The 17270-nt window shown below is 58.2% G+C and overlaps 1 protein-coding gene across 8 annotated transcripts in view; it reads right to left on the bottom strand.

Annotated features, from left to right (window-relative positions):
• TPCN1 (two pore segment channel 1) overlaps positions 1–17270 on the bottom strand; it is a 58846-nt gene that overhangs the window by 15634 nt on the left and 25942 nt on the right. For 6 of the 8 annotated variants that reach the window (XM_051826580.3, XM_051826581.3, XM_051826579.3 and 3 more), the window contains 8 exons: positions 11501–11628; positions 7538–7714; positions 5823–5936; positions 5042–5172; positions 4331–4419; positions 2428–2462; positions 1985–2043; positions 1707–1806 (listed from right to left, as the gene is read on the bottom strand). In XM_051826580.3, the coding sequence (XP_051682540.3) occupies positions 1707–1806; positions 1985–2043; positions 2428–2462; positions 4331–4419; positions 5042–5172; positions 5823–5936; positions 7538–7714; positions 11501–11628 (833 nt within the window). Of the gene's footprint in view, positions 1–1706; positions 1807–1984; positions 2044–2427; positions 2463–4330; positions 4420–5041; positions 5173–5822; positions 5937–7537; positions 7715–11500; positions 11629–11951; positions 11975–17270 lie in introns of those variants that run through there. The other 2 variants (XM_051826583.3, XM_089323211.1) reach the window with 2 other exon arrangements.

The raw sequence follows: 17270 nt of genomic DNA, 5'->3' as shown, positions 1-17270 counted from the left end.
GCAGTGCCGGCATCCCAGATGGGCGAGTCCCGGCTGCTCCACTTCAGATCCAGCTCCCAGATGGCCTGGGAAAGCCGAGAAGATGGCCAAGTCTTTGGGCCCCTGCACCCCTGGGGGAGAACTGGAAGAAGCTCCTGGCTCCTGGCTTTGGATCAGCTCAGCTCCGGCTGTCGCAGCCATTTGGGAAGTGAACCAGTGGGTGGAAGACTTTCTCTCTCTCTCTCTCACTCTGCCTTTCAAATAAGTAAATGAATCTTTTTAAAAAATTGTTCTTTCATTTTCTCCCTATAGCTCAAAGGCCGGCCTATGTTCTCTATAAAGGGTCGGATGGAAAGCTGCTTAGACGCTCTGAAGGCCACATGGGCTTTGTGGGTTGTATCAGGAAACCAGCCACAGATGGTATGTAACAAGTGGCCGTGGCTGTGTGTCAATAAAACTTTATTTGCAAAAACTGGCTGGGCCAGGTGTGGCTAACTGGTCATAGTTGGCTGAGCCCTGCCCTGGAGTTTCACAGTTCTAAATATATTACAAATTAAAACTAGTACAAAAGGAATCTAATATATTTCTTTGGGGCTTGGAAAATTTTTTAAAAGAATGTGTTTTGGCCTTTTAGCAACTGCACATTTTTTTTGACAGGCAGAGTTAGACAGTGAGAGAGAGAGACAGAGAGAAAGGTCTTCCTTTTTCCATTGCTTCACCCCACAAGTGGCCACTATGGCTGGGCGCTGCACCCATCCAAAGCCAGGAGCCAGGTGCTTCCTCCTGGTCTCCCATGGGGTGCAGGGCCCAAGCACTCGGGCCATCCTCCACTGCACTCCCTGGCCATAGCAGAGAGCTGGCTTGGAAGAGGAGCAACCGGGACAGAATCCGGCGCCCCCACCGGGACTAGAACCCGGGGTGCCAGTGCCGCAGGCAGAGGATTAGCCCAGTGAGCCAGGGCGCCGGCCAGCAACTGCACATTTTTAAGAGCCATCACAAGTCTGCTCCAGAGAAAAGACTTTCTCGTGCTGCGCCTGGCCATGGTGACCGCTGTGGGGCTGCTCTTCCGAAAGACAAGACTCGCTCAGAAGCCTCTCTGTGCTGGCTCTGGGGACACGGCCTGCGACTGTCAGCCGTGACTCCTGGTGGCCCAGCCCGGCCTCCACAAAGCCCTGTGTGCACAGGGGCTCTGCGTGCTCCTTCACAAAACCTGCTCTCCGTCGGATTTTCCAATGGTTCGATGGTTCGTGATACATGGGGTGGGAATGCATGGGATGCACCTGTCGGGCAGGTGCAATGGGACGGGGCAATGGGCACGGCTGGGGCAGGGCTCTGTAATCCCCTGAGCTGCGTGGCTGTGGGCAGGTTACTGCCTGTCTGAGCCTCGGCTTCTCCTCTGTGTTGGAGAATCACGGTCATTGACCCAGCACCGGGCCCCCCAGGGCGTGCTGTTGGGCCGTCTCACCCCCATATATTCAGCACTTGCCCAGCACCTGGCTAAGGCTTCCTTTTCCGGTCATCAGAATACACGTGTGCTGTCAGAATGAAAAGGTCCCGGGGAGCAGCACCTGGAGCAGACTCACTGCCACCATGGAGACCAGCGGTCCCCACACACCACAGGGGATGGAGTCTGTGCCCCCGGCCCCAGCGTTCCACCCAGGGAGGCTCACGGCCGGCTTGGTTCCCAGGGTGCCCGGCGCCGCAGGGCACGAGGCTCTGCCGCTCACCAGGTTCATGATGAAGTACAGCTCGATGGAGAGGTACACGATGAAGAAGACGCAGGACCAGGGGTTCCGGGAGTAGGACGGCATCATCACATCCGGGAAACTGTGTGTGCAGAGGGCCGGGGTCACCCACAGGCCTGGCCACCCCCTGCCTCCGCCCCCTGCGGGGGATGCACCTTGCGAAGGGCAGCCTCCCAGGGCTCCACCCCCTCCGCCTACACTGTGTCCCTGGGCTTTGAGCCCGAGCACCGGCTGCACGCGGAAGGCAGAGCCGCACTCACTTGGCCGTGGTCAGGAGGACAAACAGGCTGACGATGCTGTTCTCCAGCGTGTTGAAGTACTGCGAGGACAAACGAGCGAGGAAACCGTGAGAGCTCGTGCCCGCCAGGCACGGGCTGCGAAGGTGGCCCTGAGCGCCCTGTGTGCCCCCAGCCACACCCTCCTCCTCCAGGGAGCCCCCCAGGGAGCGACAGCCCTCCGGAGCTGCTGACTGTGCAGGCCTTTGTCCCTGGGTGACCAGCTCGGCTCTCCTCCACCACCCCCTGCCAGAGTGGCCCGATGGCCCCAGCCCAGCCCGAGAGACATCCCAGGTCTGCGACAGGAGAAAGCGGCCCGAGTGACGGGCAACTCCCAGGTGACACAGGTGCGCCAAGACGGGAGACCAGGCAGAGCAGCCCACCCACCTCGTGGGAGCCAAGAGGCCTCCCACGTGTCGGTTACTTACGGGGTCGGAAGGATTAGGGGAGAACAAGTAGAAACCTAGAAGGTGGTGGAAAAACCAAGAAAAGTGTCAGAGCAGAGGCCACGCCCAGGGGTCAAGGGATTGGACCAAGTGTGAACAGGCATGGCAGGCAGGGGAGAGCATGAGGGAGGGGTGGGGAGGGAGGAACGCGTGCCCTGGTGGCAGGGGCAGGCCGCCGGCCCCGACGCCTGCTGCCGCGTGAAGCCTAATTTTAAAACCCTGGCTCTGTGACTTTTAGCCAAACCAAAGGCACCTGAGGACTGGACAGGGCACACAGACTGCAGCTTTGCAGCCTTGGGTTTCGAGGACGTGACGGCCATGGCCATGGCAAGGTCCACAGGGGTCCTGCTGCCCCCAGCAGCCAGGCCTGGGAGCAGAAAACCACACGATCCCTGGGCCCGGAATGGGAAGCAGGACAAAGTCTGCCTTCAGGGGGCACCCGTCAGAGCACAGGTTTCTTTTTTTAATGTATCTATTGATTTGAAAGTAAGAGAGAGAGAGAGAGACAGAATCTTCCATTCATTGACCCATTCCCTAAATAGCCACAAGGGCCAGGGCTGGGCCAGGCCGGAGCCAGGAGCCAGGAGCTTCATCGGGGTCTCCCACGTGGGTGCAGGGGCCCAGGCACTTGGGCCATCCTCCACTGCTTTCCCAGGCACAGAGCAGGGAGCTGGATAGGAAGCGGAGCAGCCGGCCCTTGAACCAGTGCTCAAATGGGATGCTGGTGTCCCCTAAACCTCCGATGTCTAAGCCCCGGCTGGATGCAGGGGTCACACAGTCAGCTCCATGTGAAGAGGGAAGACCTCGGAGTGAGAAGGGCCGTGGCCCTGCGCCGTGAGGCCAAGGGGAACGGCACAGACCCTCTCGGCCACGGAAGCAGCCGCACACGGACCAGAAGGCTCCGCGAACGCCCGACAGAGGAGCAGGTGCGTGTCTGTACACTCATCACACTGCGTGAGTGGACGACCCAGTCTGTGTGAATGCACGCAGGTCACTCTCAAAAGCACACGCGTCCAGCATGCTGACGGGGCGTGCTAAGAAGTGCAAAGCTGCACTGCCTAGTTGTTGCTGAGAGAACACAGGATGACACAGAGGTGTGAAGACACGCAGGAAGGGTGAGCGGGGACAGAGGGACCCGGGGCCACAGAAGGGGACAGCGGCAGCTTCTGTTGTCCAATACTCTTTTTTTTTTTTTTGACAGGCAGAGTGGATAGTGAGAGAGAGACAGAAAGAAAGGTCTTCCTTTTGCATTTGTTCACCCCCCAAATGGCCGCCATGGCTGGCGCACCGCGCTGATCCAAAGCCAGGAGCCAGGTGCTTCTCCTGGTCTCCCATGCAGGTGCAGGGCCCAAGGACTTGGGCCATCCTCCATTGCCTTCCCGGGCCACAGCAGAGAGCTGGCCTGGAAGAGGAGCAACCAGGACAGAATCCGGCACCCTGACCGGGACTAGAACCCGGTGTGCTGGCGCCACAAGGCGGAGGATTAGCCTAGTGAGCCGCAGCGCCGGCCCAATACTCATTTTTAAAGAGGATGGTCGGTCCCTGGGGGTTTGGATTGCTAAAACCACTACTGTCTGAATGTCCATGCCCCCACCCAGGTACTGTGTTGAATGCCAATTCCCGTGCGATGGTATCAGGACACGGTCATGAGTGGGGTCCCTCCCGTGCTGTGAGGACGCCGTGAGCAGGCGCCACCCGTGGACCCTGCCGGCCCTGCCCGGACACCAGATCTTGGACTTCTCAGCATCCGAACGGAACCAGGAGAAAGAAATGCCTGCTGTTGATGAGCATGTTGCTAGCAGCAGCCAGAAGACACGGTCAGAACCCACGGCCCCTCGCCGGGACCTGCCTCTGGGCAGCCCCAGCCCAGGGCCCGGCCACTCACCAAGGATGGCGAAGATGATCATGAAGAAGAGCAGCAGCAGGAGGATGTCCATGAAGGGCGGCAGTGACTGGAAGATCTGCCGCAGGTTCCTGGGGAGGCAGACGGGCAGGTGGACGCCAATGGGCAGGTGGGGGGGCACCAGCCCATGGGGTTGCTGATGGGCGGATCAGGGAGTGCTGGCCCGCAGGAAGGCAGATGGGCAGGTAGGGGGGCGCCAGCCCATGGGGAGGCAGACAGGCAGGTAGGGGGGCACCAGCCCCCAGGGAGGCAGACAGGCGGGGGGGCGTCAGCCAGCAGGGACTCCGACGGGCAGGTGCACGCAGACGGGCAGTTGGGGGGGCGCCAGCCCACAGGGACGCCAAGTCCCACTGCACCCTGGCATGACGTCAAGGGTGGCCTTTCCCTGATGTGACCTAAGACCTCTCCTCCGTAGCGGGTGACGAGAACTGGGTAGGTGTAGCACATGCAGGTGCAACCAGGGCAGGCGTGGCGCAGTGCCCTGGAGGAGGAGGTGCCCCAGGAGGCCGGGTGCCTGGCCTTGGGTGCAAAGGTCAGCTTCCCGGAGCAGGAGCTGGGATGCGTGAGGACTCGGAAGGGCCACCTGGGCCCAGGACACTCGTGGATTCCCCATCGCCCCGGTGTGGGCCACAGAGGGCAGAGGGGAGCGTGCCGACGGTTCCCCCTCTCGGCCAGCCGACCCCAGGGCCTTACCGCCGGACGCCGCCGCAGTACCGACAGTCCACCAGGAAGATGCAGCGCAGCGCCCGGGTCACGCGCACGTGGGACGTCTGCCGTACCAGCACCACGATGGCCTCGGCGAACTGCACCAGCAGCACGGACGTCTGGGGGCGCAGGCGCAGTGCGCATCAGTCCACCTGGCTGCCCCCGGCTGCCGTCTGCCCTGGAGCACCACGAGCAACGGGCTGGGCCGCGACTGCCCGCTCTGGCCCGGGAGGCGCCTTCCCTCTCTGCCTCCCACCGACAGACAGCAGGCGGCCCGGCAGACAGACGCAGGGCAAGCACTCGCCTGCCTGGCCCTCTCCCAGCTCTCTCCACGAGCAGCCCACCTTGCTCTCTGCCTACCTGGGGACAGTCTCCTAGACAAGTGTGCACAGCCTTCCTGCGCCACCTCCCCCTGCCGCCTCTCTCTGTGTGCAGGGAGCAGGCGTGCCACCGCAGTGCCAGGTCAGCACAGGTGGAGAGGCCCCCCCAGAGCTGGGCCTGGACACCCTCCCTCTGCTCCCTCCCCCACGGCTGAGCACGAAGCAGGGAGAGCAACCCCCCCACCCCGACATCCCGTCCCCGGAGCTGACCGCAGCGGTGCCGGGGTCACATGAGCAGCTGCTGCGTCACCAGGACATTGGTGCACCCGGCAGGGCCTCGAAGTGACGTTCCCGAGGGGGCAGGGAGGTGGGTGGGGGATGGCACCAAGGTACAGGTCTGAAGGTGAGACAGTGCCACAAGGTGTCGGACAGGTGGGCAGACGCGTCACCTTGACCATGGTCCGCTTGTGCCGGATGAAGGTGTGCAGGCCCAGCCACCGCAACTTCATGCAGAGTTCAAACACCACCACCATCAGGGCGAACAGCTCCAGCGTGGCGTGCACCTGCACCCGAGGGCGCACGGAGGTGTCACAGCCCACCCGGTCCACGGCCACCTCCCTCGCTCCCGCACTCCTGTGGGGCCTGGGGAAGTGCCCGAGGGACCCCCACCCCCCCAGGACACATCACAGCTGCGAGGGCCTGGGGAAGTGCCCGAGGGACCCCCACCCTCCCCCAGGACACATCACAGCTGCGAGGGCCTGGGGAAGTGCCCGAGGGACCCCCCCCCCCCCCAGGACACATCACAGCTGCGAGGGCCTGGCTCCGGACACCCGAGGATGTGGCCCTGGTGAGGAGCTTTGCCTGGACGGCTTCACACTGGCCCCATCTACGTGACACATGCGTGCGACCCACAGTGAGACGTTAAGGGAGGTAGAGGTTCAAAGACAACAAAGAGGGACAACTTCATGTCCAGCCTTGTTCTGGGAAAGCTGCCCTGAACCTACAACAGGCCCACAAAAGGCATCGAGGAGCCCTGGGCCAGGGACCGAGCGAAGGGCCAATGCCAGAGTAGAACCAAAGCTCAGGAGCCCGAGGGACGAGGCCGCCGCAAATCCCACGTGGGACAGGAGGCTGGGAAGATGTGGGGGACTCAGGTGCACCTCTTCCACTTGCGCCGCCGCAGCCCCGACACGCGGTGCGGTCGATGGGCTAGCGGGGTACGGTCCCTGGGGACACCCAGCCTGTGTGGCCCTGGCACACGGGGAGCCAGGAGAGTGGGCAATCTGCCCGGTGCCATGGGCCCTCCAGGGGGCCTCAGCAGAGGAGCTGGAGCTGGCAGGAGGAGGGACCCCAGGAGAGGGGACAGCAGAGGGGAGAAAGGATGGAAACAGCACCGGCCGGAATGGGAGGAGGTGCAGGTGCAGGTGAGAGGAGGGGGAGCCGGGCCCAGTCATGGGGGGCTTGGGGTCTCCCTAACCTGGCAGGAAAATGCTTCCTTCACACACTCCACTTCTGAGAAGGGGACAGGGACAAGGAGGCCTCCACGTAACGAGAGCTGCACTGTGGGGTCAGGATCTCCCCCGGGTGTCCTGCTCACCATAGCCAAGGCACAGGCTCAGGTCCCAAGGGAGGAACTGACCAGCACTGGGGGCCTGGGGGGACGCTCACTGCTGCTGGGCCACCCGGCACCACCGTGGGGCATTTCTGCACCCAGAGCCTCTCTAAGCCTATGGGTGGGACCTGCCCTTCCAGAATGTTCCTTTTTTTTTTTTTTTTTGACAGGCAGAGTGGATAGTAAGAGAGAGAGACAGAGAGAAAGGTCTTCCTTTTTCCGTTGGTTCACCCTCCAATGGCCACCATGGCTGGCACGCTGCGGCGGGCGCACCGTGCTGATCTGAAACCAGGAGCCAGGTGCTTCTCCTGGTCTCCCATGGGGTGCAGGGCCCAAGCACTTGGGCCATCCTCCACTGCCTTCCAGGGCCACAGCAGAGAGCTGGCCTGGAAGAGGGGCAACCGGGACAGAATCCGGTGCCCCAACCGGGACTAGAACCCGGTGTGCGGGCGCCGCTAGGTGGAGGATTAGCCTAGTGAGCTGCGGCGCTGGCCCAGAATGTTCCTCTTGAGGTTCCTGACCCCCCGTGGCTCCCAGGCAGCCGGCACTCACGTAGATGCCGAGCCGAAGCGCGGGCACGGCAGGCGCCTCGCACAGGGACAGCAGCAGCAGCAGCAGGGCCGTGGCCAGCTCCATCAGGTAGAAGAGGTGGTTGTGTGCAAAGAGGTAGGCGGCCAGCGCTCTGGCATCCTTGGGGTGGGTGAAGAACTTGTCGTTGTTCTCGCCTTCCTGGAAAGACAGGGCGGTAAGGGCGCACGGGCCAGCAGGTGATCCGGCACGTGGCGGGAGGTGCCGCAGCAGGGGAGGGGAGGGGAGCGATGCCCGGGGCAGACGAGAGGACCTCAGGTCAGAGACGAGAGGTGACAACAGTCAAGCCTCACCCCTGCCCGCTGACGGGCTCAAGAGGCTTGCTGCTGCTTAAAATCACCTGGGAGGGGTCAGCTGTCGAAACGCCGGCCAGAGCACCCACGTCCCCCGCACAATGCTTGGGTTCAATCCCAGCTCCGGCTCCCGATTCCAGCTTCCCGCTGACCCTGACCCCGGGAAGGCAGCAGGTGACGGCCCGAGTGCTTGCGCCCCTGCCACCCCCAGGGGAGACCTGCGTGGAGTTCTAGGCTCCTGGCCACAGCCTGGCCCAGCCAGCGGGTGCAATTCTAATGGATGTGAGGTGACAGCGGGTGCACTGTCTCTCTGCCACAGTGCGGTGATTGTGAAAAATGCCGCAGTGAACACGGACAAGCTGTCCCCGACACACCGACTCCCGTCCCTTGGGCTGCATTCCCAAAAGGGGGGGCTGCAGATCGCAGCTCAGTTTTCCACACTGGCTGCAGAGAGCTACGTTCCCGCCAGCAGAGTGTGAGGGTTCCCTCCTCTCCACATCCTCACTAACGTTTATCCTTCATCTTTTAATGTTGTGATGCATGTATTATAATTTTATTCACTTATTTTATTGATTGATTGATTGATTGATTTGACAGGCAGAGTGAACAGTGAGAGAGACAGAGAGAAAGGTCTTCCTTTGCCGTTGGTTCACTCTCCAATGGCCGCCGCGGCCTGCGCGCTGTGGCCGGCGCACCGCGCTGATCAGATGGCAGGAGCCAGGTGCTTCTTCTGGTCTCCCATGGGGTGCAGGGTCCAAGCACTTGGGCCATCCTCCACTGCACTCCCTGGCCACAGCAGAGAGCTGGCCTGGAAGAAGGGCAACCGGGACAGAATCCGGCGCCCCGACCAGGACTAGAACCCGGTGTGCTGGCACCGCAAGGCGGAGGATTAGCCTAGTGAGCCGCGGCGCCGGCCTATTCACTTATTTTCTTATATTTGAAAGGCAGAGAGAGCGAGTGAGTGAGCAAGCACCATGAGGAGGAGGGAGAGGGATAGAGGGAGAGGGAGAGAGGGAGAGACGGGGACAGGGGAGGGGAGGGGAGGGGAAAGGGGAGGAGGAGGGGGAGAGGGAGAGGGAGAGGGAGAGGGAGAGGGAGAGGGAGAGGGAGAGGGAGAGGGAGAGGGAGAGGGAGAGGGAGAGGGAGAGGGCAGCCAGGGCTGGTCCAGGCTAAAGCCAGAGAGCGGAGCTCCAGCCAGGTCTCCCGTGTGGGTGGCAGGGACCTAAGTACTTGGGCCATCACTGCTGCCTCCCGAGGTCTACACTCGCAGGAAGCTGGATCAGAAATGGAGTGGGACTCAAACCCAGGCGCTCTGATTCAGGATGTAAGCGTCCAACACAGCGTCTTGACTGCTGCACCCCAATACCTCCTCTCCTCTTTTTGATGACAGCCATTCTAATGGGTGTGAGGTGACAGAATGCAGTTTGCTACTTCTTAGTTCCAAGCCCCTGCAGAATGACGGGCTTGGAATAAAACCAGCAGCCAACCTTGGCTGAGTGTTCACCAGCCCCAGGCTCAGACCCTCCCCTGAGCCCCTAACACCCATTCACTCCTAACAACTTCCCTGTTCATTATCCCCGCCAGGCAGCCAGATGGGGAAGGCCTGGCACTGGGAGCCGGGCAGCCGAGCTCCCTGACCTTGCCCTCGACGACAGTCTGGGTCCCCTGCCCGTTACCGGGAGATGACTGACACCTGCCACTGCCCCGGGACAGCGTCCCTGGGGAAGAGCAGGTGACACCTGAAGCCGCTGCCCACCCTGCCTGGTAAGGTCAGCCTCCTCCGGGTGAGAAGGGGCCTCGGACGCCTCCTTGGAATGGGAAGCAAGGGGCTCGCCCCTCCCCAGCTTGGTCACTCGTCACTGGGCAGCCGACACGTGTCATCTCAGCTGGGCTGATCCTGTCCCCTCCCTGCCCCAGGGCCTTTGGCAATGCCTGGTTGTCATGATGGGGGGTGCCGCATGCTCCTGCATGTGGCAGGGACATTCCAAGGGTGCTGCTAAATGGACATCTGATGGCCCCAGATGTCAGCAGAGCCCTAGCGGAGGCTGCTTCCGGCGGCCCCAGTTCCTGGAGGGGAGAGTGGCCGGGCCAGGGGTCAGCCTGGACACCCTCCCCCCCAGGGCCCTTCTGAAGGCGTCCCAGGCGTCTGGGGACGCAGCCAGGCCTGGCTGTGGTTTGCAGGGCAACTCTGAGAGTCGCTTCCCTGACGCTGGTCCATGGCTCGGCCCTCAAGAGCAAGAAATGCAACGAACCACAGGCCTGGCAGGGGGCAGCCGGGTCACGGCTCGGAATGCCCACACTGAGGGTCAGATGCCGAGGATCGAGTCCTGGCTGCTCCACTTCTGACCCCGGAGGCAGCAGGGGAGGGCTCACATATCTGGGTCCCTGCCACCCACAAGGGAGATCTGGATTGAGCTCCCTCCCATCCCCCCACCTCTTTCTCAGAAATAAAGTAAAAATAAATTAACCAAAAAAATTCTTTAAACATTGACTCCTTCCACCCAATAATTCCATTTCTTAGGGTCCTTCCCAGTAAAATACTCATGGATACTAAAAAAGGAGAGGAAACCTATGCACACACTGTCCTTGGACTACAGTTTATAATAAGGGAAATTCACAGTAAGGGAAAATGTCCAGCATTGTAAGGATAGTTAGAGTGTAACTTACAGCTACACAAATGATGTTGACCAAAGGGTTACAATGACATGAAAAAACCTCACGCTCCATGTTACAGAAACAAGCAGTCTGCACCATTGCAGGTACCACGAATTATTTTAGGGGCCGGTGCCGTGGCACAGCGGGCTAAGCTGGGGCCGGGGTCGTGGCACAGCGGGCTAAGCTGTGGCTGCAATGCCAGCATCCCACATGGCGCCAGTGTGGGACCCGGCTGCTCCACTTCCGATCCAGTTCCCTGCTGATGTGCCTAGGAAAGCAGCTGAGGTTGACCCAGGTCCTTGGGCTCCTGCACTCACGTGGGAGGCCCAGAGGGAGTTCCAGGCTCCTGGCTTTGGCCTGGCCCAGCTCCGGCTGTTGCGGCCATTTGTAAAGTAAACCAGTGGATGGAAGATTGATTCTCTCTCAATAAATCTTAAAAATAAACTTCAAAAACTCTTTTAGAAAATACATGTATTATTCTTAAATTTTTTTCTTAACCTGAAAGGAAATAAGATTAACAGTGACTGTCTTGGGTGAGTGCTTTTTCATTTCCTCTTTGCACCTAAATTTATTGTAACGAGCATATATAACTTTTACAGAAAAAAATACTACTGGAACAAAAGCAAGCATGAAATAATACACAAGAAAGCAGCAGCCAATTCAAAGGAAAGGCGCACAGGTGTGCAATTCCCCGTAGCGTGTACAGATGACTGCCTGAAGAAGTCAGCCCAGCCTCTGAGGGACCCGGGGCAGGGGGCAGGGGGCAGGGACAGCCTAGCAGACAGTCTCAGGGAAACTGAGGCAAGCTCAGCCACGGACTGGGAGTCAGAGGCCAAGCTGGAACATGACACCAGCAGGGTCAGGGTCAGGTCAGGAACCCCAGCCCAATCTGAAAGTCTGGGCATCTAACAGAGCCCTGGCTCCCTCCCAGCCCCCAGCAGCAGGTGCAGGAAACAGGTGCCGCACAACAGGCACTCACCTGGAGGTAGATTGCTGCCTCTTGGTAATTCATCTCCCAGTTGTGTCCGATGGGGCTGGAGAGGGAAATCTCGGCCCCGGAGTTCAGGCTGGGGACTTGGGAGTCGTGGACGGCATAGTTCCCGCCATCTGTGTTGGAAGAGAACAGATGCATTCAGTGCAGGGCTTGGGAAAGCAGAAGCACCACTGGGCAGAAAACACGGCTCACCGGGGCGTGGATACATTCGCCCACACCCACAGCCCATCATCCGCAAGTCAATACTCGGGTCCGAGTGCTCACGACGGCAGGAGCCAGAAGGGCAACAGAAAAAGCTTTGCTCTTGTTGAGTGAAAGGGTCAAGTACAAGAACACAGACCGTGTGCTATCTTTTGTGCAAAAGGGGAAGAAACTACCCATATATATCTACTTATCCCACAAGAAGGCGAGGACTCAAACGTAACAGGTTAATTACCAGGGCAGCGTAGTGGTGTCACCCAAAAGAGGGGCCCTTTCTGCACACTTTGGCCTTTTGGAGACATGGTACTATTCTACTCATTGTCAAATCAAAAATGACTGCATTTGTCCATTGTTCCCTGTGGCAGGGCGTGGCACTCCCGGTCTGCCCAGCTCTCTGTCCAATAGTGTGGCTCTGGCGGACTCCACCCCTGACGCCCAGCAGCTGACCCATGAAAGGGCCCGGGCTGCCTCGGGCACAGGGACTGGTGCAGGCTGCACTTGGAACTGACCCTGGACCGGCGGGAAGGCGGGGCCCCGCCTCCTCTGGCTGCCTCTGTTGCCACATGGGGTAACTGTCTGAGAAGGCGGCCACAGAACTAAACGACAACCAAGAGGTTGCGCTGGCTACACCCTGGGATCCTTAACTTCCAACGCTGGGCTGCCAAGGACGCCACCAGAGTCCCTGTGAGCTGCGTCTGTCTAAACAACCAGGGCGGTACTGATGCGCGTGGAAAACAAGGGCCGCGAGCAAAAAAAGCTTTCTCTCGTCCATTTATCCGGGAGAAGCGCGAATCATGGCTGAATATTTGGCTCCGCACAATCCACACCCTAACCGACGCCCCAGTAGGAAGAGAAAGAATCGAATGTTTGGATACTGAGGTTTGCACAGCTGGCAGGAAGTCGATGTGCACGGCTCAGAAGCGTCGGGGAGAGGGCAGGAAACGGGCTGGCTTGCAGAAGGTCCTTCCGACATGGAGCTGTTACAGTCACTGTGAAATGCGCCTGTGTCGGGGGCCAGCGCTGTGGTGCAGTGGGTTAAGCTGGCCGCCGGCATCCCCTACCGGAGCACAAGTTTGATTCTTGACTGCTCTGCTTCCAACCCAGCTGCTGGGTGCTAATGCTCCTGGGGAGGCAGTGGAGAAAGGCCCACGTGTTTAGACACGTGACCTACTCTGACGCCCATGTGGGAGACCCGGATGGAGTTTCAGGCTCCTGGCTTCAGTCTAGCCCAGGCCTAGCCATTAGAGGAGTGGATGGAAGATCTTTCTCTCCCTCCTAACTCTGCATTTCCAAACAAACAAACAAACAACCTCTCTCTGTGCTGCATCAGGGAGCAGTATCTCTGCTCTGTGGCCGTGTGAAACTCCACTGGGCAAGTGGACCGCAGTGTATCCGTTCACCTGCTGATGGGGTTTACGCTGACTCCAGTTTTTGTCTCTTTCAAATGAAGCTGCTAGAAACACTCTTGCTCTGTGTGCTTGTATACTTTCTTTTATTCATTTTTATTTTTAAACATTTTATTTATTTGAAAGACAAAGTTACAGAGAGAGAGAGAGAGAGAGATCTTCCTCTGATGGTTCATTTCCCAAAAGGCTGCAATGGTCAGGGCTGGGGCCAGGCTGAAGTCAGGAGCCAGGAGCTTCTTCTGGGTCTCCCATAGGGGTGCAGGGGCCCAAGCTCTTGGGCCGTCTTCTGCAGCTTTCCCAGGCCATTAGCAGGGAGCTGGATCAGAAGTGGAGCAGCCGGGTCTTGAACTGGAACCCACATGGGATGCAGAGGTCACAGGTGGCAGCTTTACGCGCTACACAATGCTGGTCCCATGCTTCCATTTCTTTAGGGTGCATATGTAGAGGTGAACTAGCTGGATCACACCTTCAGCGTTTCAAGAAACTGCCAACATGTTTTCCAAAGCAACCGCACAGCAGCGTGCGAGAATCCCAGTTGCCCCATATCTTCCCTAACAAGTGGCGTTTTGTAAGCGCTAAAGCGGGGGTGGGGTCACGTTGTTCTTCATCTCAATGCTTTCCACTTCGTTTGCCTAATAACTAAACTGCTGATGTATTTCCACGCACTCACTGCCTGCTGTGCGTCTCTGAAGCACCTGGGAGAACAGTTCACCTGTGCCTCCATTGTGCTGCTTTCTTATTATTGAATGTGAGTGTTCTTATCATTGGAATACAAGTCCATTGTCAGACACGTGAGCTGCAAGATTTTTCGCACACTTTGTGGCTTCTCTTCTTGATTTTTTTAAATTAATTTATTTATTTGAAAGGCAGAGTTACAGAGAGGCAGAGGCAGACAGAGGTAGAGAGAGAGAAGAGAGGTCTTCCATCCGCTGGTTCACTCCCCAAATGGTCACAACGGCCAGAGCTGCACCGATCCGAAGCCAGGAGCCAGGAGCTTCTCCCGGGTCTCCCACGTGGGGGCCTGAGGACTTGGGCCGTCCTCCACTGCTTTCCCAGGCACGTTAGCAGCTCTTATTGTAGTTATAGAGTTGTCTATTCCTTGAATTCCTATCAGTTTTTGTCCATATACTTCAAAACTCTGTTGTTAGGTAAACATTTAAGTTTGACATTCCCTCTTGATGAATTGTTTTATCATTATGAAACAAACTCCTTTATCCTTGGTGATACTTTTTGCTCTGAAATCTAGTTTGTTTTTAATACCTCCACTTGCGACTTCTTTTGACTAGTGACTAGTGTCTTTTTCCATCCTTTTACTTTTAATCTCTTTGTTTCTTTATATTTAAACTGTGTTGGTGTAGGCAGTATCTAGTTGGGTCTTGCTCCCCACCCCCCAATCTGATCTCTGCATTTTAATTGGAGTATTTAGATCATTACCGTCTAATGTAGTTGTCAGGTTTAAATAAATCATCTTACCATTTTTTTTATTTGTCCCAACCACTCTTTGTTGTTTTTCTTCTTTATCTGCCTTCTTTCAGATGAACTGAATTGCTAAATATTGCATCTCATCTCACGTGTTGGCTGGTTAGCTATAGTTCCTTCATTATTTCTGGTGCTGCTGTAGTAGCATGCAGCTTTGATTTATCACAAACGACCTTCAAGTGTTCTCACGCCACTGACGGCATCAGAATCTTTCAGCACGATTCTCCCCCCATCCCTTCCCAACCTCTGTGCTTCCGGAAATCCACCGTGAGTTCCAGACCCACTCTGGCTCAAGCTTCATCCCCGTTGCTAGGGAGTGTAAGTGGGAGAACCTCCTGGAAGGGACCACGCCCACGAAGCAAGCAAGAAGGAATGAGGCAGCAGCCCTTGTGGGCTCTGGGCTGTGTGCCCCACACTGAGCACTCAGGAAACCCCAACAATAAGCCCATGCCGTCTACTGCGCAAGGAAGGTGAGCAAGGGGCACACGTCACACAGCTCTGAGACGCTGCACTAGGAGGGGCCCCAAGCAGCCGGCTACACGGCAGGTGCACCCACCCACTATGCCATCCTACTATTCTCTAAAGAGGAGTCAGGAGGAGGGATGGCAGAACAACTTTAAAGTATTGGCAAAAACATTCATTGAGGCTTACTATGTGACCAGACTACACTGGGGCAGATCTTATTTTGCCACAGATAACCACAGATAACCAGATACGCCGATCTCCCACCTTACATGCTCTGCTGGGGCCTTGCCATTCCCTTACAAACAGGTACAGTCTGCAGCTTCTCTTTTTTATGATTTATTTATTTGGGGCCAGCACTGCAGCATAGTAAGCTAAGCCTTGGCTTGCAGCACTGGCATCCCATATGGGTGTGAGTTCCAGTCCTGGCTGCTCCACTGCTGATCCAGCTGCCTGCTAATGGCCTGGGAAAGCAGTGGAGGATGGTCCAAGTACTTGGGCCCTTGCATCCATGTGGGCGACTCAGATGAAGCTCCTGGCTCCTGGCTTTGGATGGGCTTAGCTCCAGTCATTGCGGCCATCTGGGGAGTGAACCAGTGGATGGAAGATGCTTCTCTCTGTTTCTCCCTCTCTCTGTCACTCTGACTCTCAGATAATACATCTTTTATTTTCATTTATTTATTTGAGAAGCAGAGTGACAGAGAGGGAGAGACAGAAAGATCTTCCAATTGCTAATTTACCCCCCAAATGGCTGCAACAACCAGGTCTGGGCCAGACTGGAGCCAGTAGCCCAGGACTCCATCCTGGCCTCCCACGTGGGTGCAGGGCCCCCAGGACTCCATCCTGGTCTCCCACGTGGGTGGCAGGGCCCCAGGACTCCATCCTGGCCTCCCACGCGGGTGGCAGGGGCCCCAGGACTCCATCCTGGCCTCCCACGCGGGTGCAGGGGCCCCAGGACTCCATCCTGGCCTCCCACGCGGGTGGCAGGGGCCCCAGGACTCCATCCTGGCCTCCCACGCGGGTGCAGGGGCCCCAGGACTTGCCCCATCACCTGCTGCCTTCACCAAAAGCTGGATCAGAAGCCAAGTATCTGGGACTCAAAACAGCACTCCAACAGCAGGCGGCAACTTAACTTGCTGTACCACACCTGCCCCAGTCTCCTCCCCCTAAAACCAGGTGAGTCTTTGTCACTGCTTTGATCAACAGGGGACAGAGAAAGTGAGGCTCAGGACTTCTGGGGTCACAACAATCCTTCTACCTCATTCTCCTGGGGCACTTGGCTACCACTTTGGGAGGAGGTCCCCGAAGAGACCCCTGTGCCCAAGCCTCAGCCCACTTGAACCAGCATCAACCGGGCCATGTAGAGAGGCCAGCTCAGAGAGACTCTCCAGCCCCAGTCAAGCTGTGCAAACGGATGCCCCCTCCACCAGCACCCCCATAACCGCAGAGAGTGAAGCACAGGATGGTGATCTCTCAGGGCACTGTTTTGGGAGTGACTGGTTATACAGCAAGAGATAACGGACACGTTTCTGTAAACTCGCATCTCTGAATCTATTTAATTCCGCAACCATTCTACGAAGGAGGTCATTGCTGTTGCTGAGTGGGGGCGGGACAGCTGGACATGGATTAAACTTGACAACCTGACCTTCCTCTGCCCGATGCCGACAGAGCAGCACGCCCGGCTCTCGTCCCAGGGTCCACATGTGAAGGCACTAAGCCCCCTCCTCCAGTGCTCACGTGGGCCAGGGGAGCAGGAGCCCAAGCCTAACTCCCCCGTAGGAAGTCACCTCCTCGTGTGCCCGTGCAACACCGTCACACATGCAGAGCAGGGTCCTCGGTAAAACAAACCGTGCTGCGGGGCGGGGCAGATGGCGGCGAGCTGGCACAGATGGTAGCAACGTCGGCACCGCTCTCTACCAGGGCTAGCGGCTGCTGCCTAGGAGGGCCCCTCTCACACGGGGATCCGGCAAATGCCCCGCTGCCCCTTCCTCATGCTCTCTCTCTGGTTTCTGGTGGGAGGGAGGGCGCTGGCCATCCTCAGTGGCTCGCCTTTCTCCTGGGTGCCCCAGAGCGCTCCATGGTGCAGCTGCCCCATGCCAATATACTCACCTGTACCCCAGCACCGGTTTCCCGGGTGCCTCCGGGTGTCTCTAGGTGTCTGAGTGACAGGCGGTTGCTCTTTCCCAACACCAACCCCCTCCAAAGCC

The sequence above is a fragment of the Oryctolagus cuniculus genome, chromosome 21 (genome assembly GCF_051225735.1).
Source record: "Oryctolagus cuniculus isolate XC-2025 breed Fujian yellow rabbit chromosome 21, ASM5122573v1, whole genome shotgun sequence".
NCBI lineage: Eukaryota > Metazoa > Chordata > Mammalia > Lagomorpha > Leporidae > Oryctolagus > Oryctolagus cuniculus.
The sequence above is the reverse complement of the archived record's forward strand: the minus strand, read 5'-3'. Positions and strand labels throughout refer to the sequence as shown.